General features: G+C 48.1%; 1 protein-coding gene across 2 annotated transcripts in view; it reads left to right on the top strand.

Annotated features, from left to right (window-relative positions):
* COPS4 (COP9 signalosome subunit 4) overlaps window positions 1–12103 on the top strand; it is a 785196-nt gene that overhangs the window by 681926 nt on the left and 91167 nt on the right. For both annotated transcript variants that reach the window (XM_069626120.1, XM_069626121.1), the window contains exon 9: window positions 6667–6751. In XM_069626120.1, the coding sequence (XP_069482221.1) occupies window positions 6667–6751 (85 nt within the window). The remainder of the gene's footprint in view (window positions 1–6666; window positions 6752–12103) is intronic.

The raw sequence follows: 12103 nt of genomic DNA, 5'->3' as shown, positions 1-12103 counted from the left end.
TGATGGTGAGGATTTTCAGAGTAATACGGTCTTTGACCTGGAGCCACCGGGCTTCACGTCTGGCGTGGGATATATGGTCTCTTCTAGGGATGCTCATGGCGGCTCTGAGGGCATTGTTTTGTGTGGTTTGCAGTCTGTGAATGTTTTTGGTGGAGGTGCCAGCTAGAAGGGCGTTGCAATAATCTAGTTTGGCTCCTATAGTTGCTCTAGCTATGGCCAAGCGGTTGGGGTGGATAAGTAGGGTTTAATGGCATTGATGAGTTTGGTGCTGAACGCTGATGCAGAGGCTATGGCGCTGACTTGTTTGTTCATCGATGGATTTGCATCAATGTGAACACCTAGATTCTTGACAGAGGATGATACAGAGATGGTTGAGTTGTCTATGTTGAAGTTGTTGTATTGGGGGCTTAGTTTCGATAATGTGCTTCTGGCCCAGGATGAGAATTTCAGTCATCTCCCCGTTAAGACAGAGGCCATTGATTGCCATCCAAGCTTGGATAGTGGCATAGATGTTGTGAAGGGCCGTGGCGTCTTGGTGATAGGGGTAAAAGTACTTGAGTGTCATCTGCATAGTTTGTAGATGCAACACCCATGGAGTCAAGTAGGTCGAAGAGGGGTTTTGTGACGAGGTTATAGAGGGCGGAGGCTGTACAAGATCCTTGGGGGGGGGGGGGGGCGCAGTTTATAGTGGTAGGATCTGCGTTGGCTGTGTCGGAGTAGACCTTCATGGCTCTTCCTTCAAGGAAGGAAGTGATCCAGGATGCTACTTGATTAGAGAAATGGGCTGCATGGTTGAGGTGGTTGGTGAGTGTTTGGTGATCTACCAGGTCAAAAGCAGCTATGTCGTGTTGTCACTAGTGACGTCATCACGGCTGGACTTTGTCATCAGTCAACCTGATCCAGTGATGGCACCTGTCCTTACGAGGCCATCGACTGGGTACAATTTGAATAGTCGTCTGAGTGAATATCTTATTCCATATCTGGGATATACTGGCGCGCCTGGTGGTTGACCGAACAGCGAGTTACTTTTGTCGATTCTCAGTCTTCGGGCTGACATGCGCACAAGGGCCATTCCGGGGACCCCCTCTTACGTTTCCTAGGACTTAACTTGGGAATAGGAAAGAGTGGGGTACTTGCCTGATTTGGGGTAAATACCTGTATTACTTTTAGAAACGTTCTGATGCACTACCAGAGCCCAATGCATCATTTTTTAAATACCTTACCTGTTGAAGCTATAAATTGTAACTTTTTGGTTGAACACTGATAACTAATTAATATGCATCTGTATTCTCCTATTGGTGAATCTGCATATATGTTATAGACTGACAATACTTGCCTGTGGTCTTTATGCTTGTTTAACTAAAAGCCTAATGAATAACTGTACTTTTGATATACTACTTTCTCGCTTGAATTATTAGTGTTGCTCTCTATGGACTCATTGTAGTCCTAGACCACTGTTGCACTTTGCCTGAGACAAATCCTTGACTGCTCGCTCACCTACATTGATTGGGTTGTTGTCTTCCTCGTTTACCATTAATAGTGTGGCCTCCCAAAACCCTCCCACCAGGGCTGATTTTGGAAATCCATCTTGACAAGAGAACTCTGTGCGTCTTACCCTCTACCTCATGCTAGGAGGGGAGCACCGTTGTAAAGCAAGCATAGGTAGATTGTGCCTTGCATCCAGGAGTGCTACAGTCTGGCCAATAAGGCACTAGAAAACAAACCACAGAAAGTTTCTAACAAAGGTACTGGGGCAATATTGGTGTTTATGGCTAATAACCCTTTTAACATTATCCTCAACGCAGCAACATGGGCAATGATGCATCATTTTACAAGGCATTGCTATATAGGCACTCCAGATTAGATGCACAGGTGGGGGAGGCAGTTCTCAGGAATTCCCACCAACTCTTCGTACTGCTAGATAATCTATGCATATCACGTGAATTTTAAAAAATGTCACGCCCTAGAAGAAAAGCGTTAGCCGGTAATGGCCTTTCTGGGGCTTGTACCGTGTTAGTCGCAGGCGCCCACCCACCTCCTCGAAGTTGGGTGTACACACGTCTGAAAATAAGTAATGCTAATTATCTGTGCACAAGGTGCACTCATCACTCCTCCAGGAAAACCTTCTGAAGGTGTCTGCACTAACGGGGGCAGAATGGTTCCCAGCGCAGGTAGATAAGGGGAAGTGCAGCTTTCGACACCTACTTTAACTACTGAAGAAAACAAATACTGCAGACCCATGACAAGCGGGTGGAATATGCATAGCAAGCAACACTAAATGGGTACACACACCAGAAAGACACTTACTGGGAAGTAAAGTTTGTAAAACACAAGCACATTCACAGGCACACTTGTGCACGCATACCCACTCTGTCATGTGTGTGTGCGCGCACACACACACACTCACTCACACGCAATCATCACCCAAGTGATAGTCATAGCTTTGGTGGGTGACCAACCAATCTCAAACTTTCATGCACTGTAACCTAATTGAAACTGAAACCCTTTTGTTCAGGGAAGCTTTTGTGAGATCTGAGTCTAGGGTCACATATGTAAAATGGCGGTCCTATTATGAAACCTGTACTGGAAAGACCGCAAAGAAAATGGCCAGTTTGCAAGGCTTAAACACTTGGTAGCCATTTTTCTCTCATTTATGGAACAAGTTGCTCCCAGCTCATTAAAAAGTCAAAACTGCATTGCAGCCAAATATGCGCACAACTGCCACCAGCCTGTGACTGACATGGTTTCTGGGTGAGAAAACTCATCCAAGGACAAAAGGGGGGGGGTCACTTGACAGTATCTGTACCCAAGTAGCCTTATGGGCTCCCAAGGGCAGCACATGAAAGGTCATTGGTGTTACCAGAAAGGCTTTTTAAAGGAGCCTCAATGTTAACAAAATTTGGTCAAGACATGGAAACGGGCAGCAAAAAGCCAAGAACGCTCACACAAATGATGGAAATTATTTTTCTGCACTTAACGCATAGGTGATATTCTAGACATCTGAAGGAACCGAAAGCTTGGTTAAATCGGGGTGCTCATTCTGGGTTATAAGGACAAGCATCAACAAATCTCTCCTGTCCTACAGACCTAAAGGCTTTGTTCATTGCTGGTGCTTATAGTGTTCGTACTCCTGTCACTGTGTTGGGTCAGCGCAGTGCATAGGTGCGTGTGTAGCCCAGGTTTTTCAAAATGTTAAGAGCTCTAGTAATCGATTCTGCCATAAGTCAGAACTCCAAACAATCTTGCTTTCAGACATTGTTCTGTGTTTTACAAACTGGTGTGGTGGATTTATACCCAGCTTGACCTGCCTGCCATTGGGTGCATTATTGAACTTGTTAACATCCACATATGACCCCTGTGTATATCTTCTGCTGGGCATGCGTAATTGGCATGCCCAGCAGCATGTTAGCTGAAATAGGCTTTTATTTTAGAAAGTGCTAAGCGGATTTCAAAATGTAAAATTGATTTTGGTTGCCAAATCTGCTACAAAAGGGGTACAAGTCTACAGTTTAGAGGGCACTTTCAGGACTCCTTCGGAAGATGTCCATAAAATGCCACGTATAGAACTCTGGTTATTCTAACTTCACATTTTGTTTTTTGCAAGAAAAATTAGGCCAGTTTAATGTCTAAACAGCCGCTGTGTCTGGTTTTGATAAGATGGCTGCTGAGACTGCACAATTACACAGCCACAACCCATTGAGTTTATTTGTTATCAACTAGATAACTTGTGACCTTCCTGAGTTTCACCCAAAACAAGGCAAATCTGTTCAGCCCCAGCAACAGCCTTTGTCTTCCATAGGAAAGAGTTGTCTCCTTCCAGGAAGATGGGAACTGTCCCCAGGGCGAAGGTAGATGTGTTTAAAATGTTTTTTAAAAAAGCCCAGCCAGGCCAAGGAAATTCACTCCTGGTTGGTAACTAATAGACACTTTGATGTAGCCATACAGAGGCAGGGGCAGGGTTGGAGTAGGTCAGGAGAGAGCTACAGTCCACATGCCACCAACATGGATTTTGATAGGGCTCCCAAATCTCCTACCCCCTCCCTAGCCCCATTGCCTGCAGACTAAGCACTCTGAGTAAGGCATCACTAGGAACAAGATTCTGAACACAACAGTCGGGATTGGACCCCTTAGAGAAGACTATAATGGACATAATCATCTGTAGCTTTTTGTCTGTATAAGGATGGGGGGGGTTCCCAAGCTCTTAGTGCCAAATGCAGTTGCTGCTTGTTGAACCGCATCACATGTTTGACCCAGTCGCCCTGCTCACCAACCTAACTGATTCACTCTCTTAAAGCACCTAGAAGATTGGATTGATGCAGTCAAGCCCCAAGAACAAGACTAAGGTACTTGAAGTGGCCCTGTCCACCTGACCGGCGTGAAGGGCCCCTAGTGAAATTTAAGACCCCACTCCTTACCTTTAAAATACCTCTTAATTGAACTTCAACATTTCATGCTGAAATTGCCTTTCTGGCCCTGCCTTCACACCCAGTGTCTCCCTTTATTCCAAAGTGTGCATTCTGTGTTTTCCCTTGCAGGGATGGGTATGTTTTTTAGTCTAATAAAGCTTTGATATTTTGATAGACCTTGATTGGAAATTATTTATTTTGATCCCACAGTACAATTGCTGTTTTGGATGCTTCTGTGCTAGCTCACATTCCTTAAGAGTATAGACATTCATCAACCTGTGCTAGCTTAAAAGGCGAAGGCGCTCTACCATTCGAGTTATTCGTGTCACCTTTAAGATTGGTATCCCTATTGGTATAGAATTAGTACCCGGTGGGGGAAGTGTGGAAGGGGGTCCTTACCACACAGGGAAAGACACCGCTCCAAGCCTCCTCCTGAGCAGGAGGCGCCCATCTTCTTTCGCCAGGACCATAAGGTAAGTGCTCTCCCCGCATCCCCCGCCCTTTCCCTCCATGCCCCTTTTCGACATAGCCCGTCCCCTCCCTACCTAAACCCCACTTACCTGTGCTCCTCTGTCCATGGCTGGCGCCGGGAACTGGACTGTTCCCAGCACATCTCCGGCGCATGAGTAGCCGCCATGGAAAGGGAGAAGGGACTACATGTAGTCCCGTCTCCCTTTCCATGGCGGCTAGTTTATTTATATTTTCGTCGTTTTTAATGGCCGCCATGAAAAGGGAGAAGGGACTACACTACGTGAGTTCCCTTCTCCCTGATCACTAGCAGACATTTATTTAGCTTTTTTTTTTTCGCAAGTTGAGAAACGGTTTCAATGCCTTTTCTCAGCTCAAGAAAAAAAATGCTATTATACCGGTAGAACCCTCAGAGGGTGGAGGATTACTGGTCTGGTAATGCCCCCTCCATGTATTCTATTGCTTTAGTAGTTTGGCTCTATGTAGGCACTTTTGCCTCTACTCGTCTCTTGAGATTGACCTGGGAAGTGAAGGGACCAGCAGAGCTTTCTCAAAATTGCTGGTTGGGTAGGCATTGTTTCTGTGCGACTGGACTTGTCCCCAAGTTTGATCAGGAAAGGACACAGACCCTTGGATTAAATAGGAAATTAGGGCACTAGAGCATGAACTCTGCTCCAGAGATTAACTTTGCTTCCCATCAGAATTGCATTCTTTTAAACATTTGCAGCCACTACGTCATGGGCTGAATGCCAAATTCAAAGTATGCAGTCTTTTGTCTTGTGGCGCCTGGAAACACCTTCTGCTCTATAGGCACCATATAAATGTTCAATAAATAAATCTTGCCAGGTTTCTCTCAAGTGTGGATTCAGTCCAGACACAATTTATAAACTAGTTCTATCTGGTTTTAGCAAGGCAGGTAGAAGCCATGACCGTACATTGCAACATCTGCCTCACGCTCTCATAAGAAGGTCTGCCTGTTGATCTGTACTGAATTAAGTGTTCTCTGTAACAAAGCTTTGGAATATAGCAAGCTGCAGCCCTCTTAAGTCAAACAAGCTCTTACTATCCGGTTGTGCCCACACAGCCAGGTCACGCATTGAAATAGCGCCATGGTGCACCCTAACCTGATGGGACTTGAGGGCACTGTCTATATTCACATCTTATGACTGATTATCAGAGACGTCTGGTAAACAAGGTCAAGGAAGGTTAGAAAATGCTCCAGGTCCTACACCATAAATGTAGGCTGGAACATTTGGCCTCCTAGTGGGTAAGGGAAATGTGGGCACATATTCTTGTGCACCCAGGCTGTTCTATAATAACCATCAATATAGTGTGTACTCTATAAAGAATTTTCTATTGGCGCTAAGTTATTACCAACTAAATTGTACTCAAATTATTGATTTCAGAAGAATTGAAGCCTCTCTCGACCTTATCAAGTTCCAAACCTGTGACTGCAGGCTGCATGCAGATACTGGAGATGCGGTCTTAACTCGCATTGTTTCTGAAGGTGCTTTATTCCCCATCTGTGCTGGGAGGGAAATTCTGTTCATATGGAAGAAGGTGGTGTTATGTCCAAGCTCTATAGTAGTTTGTAACGGCAATCACTACCGATTGATGTTTTAGTGAGGATGTTGGCTTCCTGGCACAAATGCGCAGAAGTTATACTTTGATGGGATGAAAAGGTATAGAAAAAACATGTTTTGGGTAACAAGTGTTGCTTTATTTTATTTAAAAACAACTTGTGATTTGTTTTCCAACAGTTTTAGTATTTTTCTTGTTTGTTTTTCCACAGGCTGAAAAAATTGCTTCACAGATGATTACTGAAGGACGTATGAATGGATTTATTGATCAAATTGATGGAATAGTTCATTTTGAAAGTAAGTTACTTATTAGTTCACACAACCAGAAGCAGCTACAATGATTTTAACAAGATTGCACGCAAGGAAAAAACATTCATACACACTTAGCATCAGAATAATATGCGCTTTCCATGATCGTTCTTTTCCCTACAAAGAGGGCAGTTAAAGATTTACTTTTATACGGAATAATTTTCAAATCCTTAACACAGCTATGTAAATATTGCTTTTTAAAATTAATAGTTTTAAAAGAGCACAGTGCTACTTTTGCTTGTTACCCAAATAAATAGTTAAGCAATCCCTGGGGGGAAAAAAAGAGTTGAACGATCGGTCCAAGGGTGGCTAGATTTACCTGAGATGTTAGTGGAACACCAGCCAGTAAAAGCATATGTGATTTGTAGTATTTCATACTTTGCTCTTAAACAGCCTGCATAGAGAAACTGGTCACCAGCAGTTTGTGCCTGATAGCATCTTTAAGTATTTTGAAGCTATTTAGAAGATTCCTAACTTCTACAGCCTAATGTCCATTTTTCCTGTCTAGCAATTGGCTAATTGGCGCTGGAACTGCATTTTGAGTTTCCTCTTTTGTGGAAAGTTTCCTATTTTATAGTGCAAACCCTTCCACTTCTCAGGCTTGTTGTTCCATCCATGTTGCAAGAGGTTTGACCTCCTATTATTTTTTTTCTAGCAATTTTATGTTCGAGGGGATTGTGTCATCCGACATTCCACATCTTTGACATTGATTACCACAGCTGTGCTGGTTCGGAAAACTCTTTCGGCATAGGCGTCCTGCGTCGATGATGTCGACACGCTCCCTCGAGGACCTCCTCCGACGGCTGACGTCACCGGATGTTATATGTAGGACGCACGACGCCCGTAGCCTCAGCTTAGTTTTTTCTGCGAACGTGTTCGCTTCGAAATCTCGGCGCGCCTCGGTTCTTTCTTGGTGAATCGGTTCTTCTATCGTTGTATTGTGAGAATGTCTGTCTTCTGCTACCCCAAAGTCGGCCTTAAAGAAGTGTCGGGACTGCGGTTCCAAGATGTCTCTTACAGACCCGACCAATGTCTGCCTCTGGTGCCTTGGCGAGAGCCACGCCACCGATGAATGCCAGTCTTTGACGTCGAAGGCCTTGCGGGAGCGAAAAGTTGTCGGCAGGTAGGGTTTCCAACCCCGTAGGTCGAAGTCTTCTGGACTTTCGACCAACGATTCATGGGGTGACTCTACGCCGACGCGTAAGTTCAGGGGGTCTCGTTCCAGGAGTGGGTCCTGCCATTCCTCTGCCTCTTCGAGGCATGCATGGAAGCGCCATCACTGGTCACCTTCCCCCATCCTCGTCAGAGGACTGCGCCAGACGGCGGGTGGCTTGTCCCACAAAACACTTGTCGCCGGCCGAATGGGATGAATTCCGCCGGCAGATGGTGGCGATTTTCGAATCGCAGGGCACCGTTCCGTCCAAGCCTTCGAGAGAAGCTGGCAAGGAACGCGCTAGAGCCACCGCTCGCACGCCTTCGGGCTCGGGCGGTCAGTGCGATCATTGGGAACCGTCACGGTCCCGATCGGACAAGGATGATCGCTGTCGAGACCGTTGTAGCCTGTGAGGCCTTCGAAGAAGGCATCAACGCCTTTGGCGCCATGTCCGTCGAGGGACTTGCTCGAGGCTCTGGCTCCGAGGAAGTCGTCGACGCCATCGGCGCAGAGACCGTCGAAGGACATGTTCGGGGCTCCGGCCTCAAAGCCATTGTGGAAGTCGTCGACACCACTCCCATCGGTGCCCTCGACCCCTTTTGATGAGAACTTGCCAGAGGTGCCCCAGTGAGCTGTGGAAGCTCCGAGAAAGGCGCTCAGCAAGTCTGTGTGGGCTGTGTTTGACCCATTCTCTGTTCCTCCTCCCAGGGTGGACTTGTTCCAACCCTTGGAGTACATTTCAGAGGTAAAGAAGGGGTCTGAGGAAGAGGGGGTTGTGCCTCCTGCGGTTCCGGATGACCTGTTGTCTGGTCATAGCCAATTGGAAGACCTGCGTCAATCTTTACATGACGCCAGTGGTCTTGATACCTCCCTGGAGGATGAGTTTGGCAGGCCTGAGCCTGGTACACATGCTGACTCCTCGTACAGGCGCCTCATGTCGACGGTGACAGAGTATCTGGGGTGGTCTGCTCCACCTGTGGATTTTCTGCAGGATGACCTGACAGATATCTTGGACCAAGGTCCACCCACTGACCCGGTGTTGCCATTCCATATGGCCTTACAATGAAGGGTGGCAGCGGCTTGGGCTGCTCCGGAGTGTCTCCCGGCAGTGAATAAGTCGTTGCCGAAACAATACCGCCCAGCCAGTGGTGACCCCTGCTACTTGTCTACGCACCCTACTCCGGAGAGTTTGGTGCAGGCGGCTACGGCCCCAGCAAAGCAGGCTTGTACCCTACAATCCCTCCTGATAGGGATGACAAATGCTTTGATGGTTGGGCGAAGAAGGTATTTTCTTCTGGGGGTATTGCTTTAAAGGCAGCCAACTCCGTTTGTGCCCTTGCAAGATTCACGCACACTCTGTGGAATTGTGTGTTGTTGGCGGCTGAACATATTCCCGAAGGGGAGGAACGGGATGGTTTTCTTGCCCTTGTTCAGGATGACAAGGATGCCATGTGTGAGACCGTTCAGTCGGGTCTGGACGTGGCAGACTGTTAGCCGGTCCATGGCGGCGAGCACCGTGATGCGCAGTCCCGGCTTCTCAACATGCCCTTTGATGGTGTCCATCTTTTTGGCAGCAAGGCTGACGAATGCCTTGAGAGGTTGCAGACCTCCAAAGCTGCAGCGAAGACCTTGAGCGCTGCAGTGCGTCAACCTCTGCCTTTTCATCGTAGGGGACAGCAATGGAGGGGAGGTTCCTTTCGATACTACTCTTCCTTTCGTAGATCGAGGGGAGCTGCCAGTCAAAGGGGCCAATGTAGGAATACCAGAGGTGGACAGCAAGGTACTCGAGGTGCCAAAGCTGCTCGGGCTGTTGCCTCCTTGCCCTCAGGCACTGCCGCAGTCACTTCCGCTCAGTCATGAGGCCATGTCCCATGGTTCGCTGGTTGGTGGAAGGCTGGCGCAGCATCTTGTAGAATGGCGTGCCATTACTTCAGATCTGTGGGTTCTGGAGATCATAGCCCGCGGCTACTGTCTTCCTTTCTGGCAGAGACCTCAAGACAATCCACCAGGGAAGCTCTTTGAAGCGTCCGGATCCACTCCTTGCGCAGGAAATCCTATCCCTGCTAGATAAAGGTGCCATAGAACTGGTACCTGTAGCGGAGAGGAACAAGGGATGGTAGTCCCTATATTTATTTTATCCCGAAAAGACGGAGGATTTAGACCCATCATGGACTTGCATGGTTTGAACAAGCTCCTCAGGAAGGACAAGTTCAAGATGGTTACTCTTTCTCAAGTCCTCCAGGCCCTTCAACTTCAGGATTGGTTGGTGTCTCTCGACCTCAAGGATGCTTACTTTCATGTGCCGATTAATCCCAAGCACTGGAAGTACCTGAGGTTCGCGGCTGGCGACTCGCATTTTCAGTTTCGGGTCCTGCCTTTCGGATTGACCTCCGCCCCGAGGGTCTTCACCAAGCCGATGGTGGTGGTGGCAGCGCATCTCAGGAAAGGGGGGGGATTCACGTCTACCCCTACCTGGACGATTGGTTGATCAGGGCGCGCTCTTCCGAGCAAGCCCTGGATCATCGGTCCGTCGCCTGCCACTTCCTTCACAAGCTGGGCTTCTCCCTCAACTTAAAGAAGTCTCATTTGACAGCTACCCAGCGGCTCCAGTACATCGGAGCAGTACTCAACACATCCCTGGGACATTGTTCGCCTCCCCAGGTGAGGGGTCATCACATTCTGCAGATGGTGGACAAGTTTCAACGTGCCCAGAGTCTCCCGGCGTTAGAGTTCTTGAGATTGCTCAGCCTCATGGCATCCTGCATTTTACTGGTGCCGGAAGCCAGGCTGCGAATGAGATCTCTGCAGTGGGCACTCCAGATGCAGTGGTCGCAGTTCTCGGGCAGGATGTCGGACCCCGTTCAGATTCCGCCCTCGGTCGCCCAGGACCTTCTGTGGTGGGCCGTCGAAGGAAATCTGTTCAGAGGGGTTCTGTTTTGGCAACTATGGCCAGAGGTGACGATTGTGACGGACGCATCCCTCACGGGTTGGGGAGCTCATGCCAACGAGCTGACAGCCAGCGGTCGTTGGTCTCCGGAGTGCAGACTACATATCAATCTGTTAGAGCTGTGGGCTGTCAGGCTAGCTCTGAAGGCTTTTCTGCCGTCTGTGCGGGGGAAGAATGTCCTGATTATGACGGACAATACATTGGCCATGCACTACCTCAACAAAAAGGGGGGGGCAGGGTCACTCCCACTGTGCAGGGAGGCGATGCAGCTCTGGTTCTGGGCCATTCAACAGGAAATTTCGATCTCGTCAGTTCATCTGGCCGGAGACGAAAATGCGGCGGCGGACGCTCTGAGCAGGCAGAGCACAGTCTCTCACGAGTGGGGGCTGTGTCAGGAAGTTCTTTCGGAGATCTTCGTCCTTTGGGGAACCCCACAAGTGGATCTCTTTGCCACCAGTGTCAACCGGAAGTGCGAAAGATTCTGCTCGCAGTAATTTCCTCCAAGAGGAGCCTTAGGGGACGTGTTCGTAGTGGAGTGGTCCTTCCCACTGATGTACGCGTTCCCTCCAGTCCCCGTAATTCCGCAGGTGTTGCGGAGGTTCAGTTCCCGGATGATCCTCATTGCTCCGGCATTGGCCAGGAGAGCGTGGTACCCGGACCTTCTAGACATGTCCATTTGCCCTCCATGCAGTCTTCCCTACCGAGACGATCTGCTCTCACGGGAAGGGGGTCAAGTTCTCCATCCAGAGGTCAAGTCTCTCAGCCTTCATGCTTGGTATCTGAAAGGCTGAGATATAAGGATTGGGACCTCCCTGAGGATGTGATGGAGGTGTTGCTTTTGGCCAGAAGGCCCGCAATGAAATCCCTGTACCGTTGCCGTTGGAAGAAGTTCTGCGACTGGTGCAGGGTACAGAATGTGGATCCTTTCCAATGTTCCATTCCTTTGGTTTCATCTTTTTTGCTTTCTTTGGCCCACAAGAGCCTGCATATAAGTACCATTAAGGGTTACCTAGCAGCGTTGTCCATATTTAAGCGCTCGTCTGAGGAATGTTCTTATTTTAAAATCCCTTTGATATCTCAGTTTGGAAAAGGCCAACTCATGTGTTTCCACCGTCACCTTTCCAGGTGCCGGGATGGGATTTGATTTTGGTTTTAAAATTCCTAATGGGAGCTCCGTTTGAGCCCTTACATTCTTGTCCATTGAGACTGTTGTCCTTTAAAACTGTATTTTTAGTTGCGG

The sequence above is a fragment of the Ambystoma mexicanum genome, chromosome 6p (genome assembly GCF_040938575.1).
Source record: "Ambystoma mexicanum isolate Mex_15411 chromosome 6p, UKY_AmexF1_1, whole genome shotgun sequence".
In the NCBI taxonomy this organism is placed as follows: Eukaryota; Metazoa; Chordata; class Amphibia; order Caudata; family Ambystomatidae; genus Ambystoma; species Ambystoma mexicanum.
The sequence above is the reverse complement of the archived record's forward strand: the minus strand, read 5'-3'. Positions and strand labels throughout refer to the sequence as shown.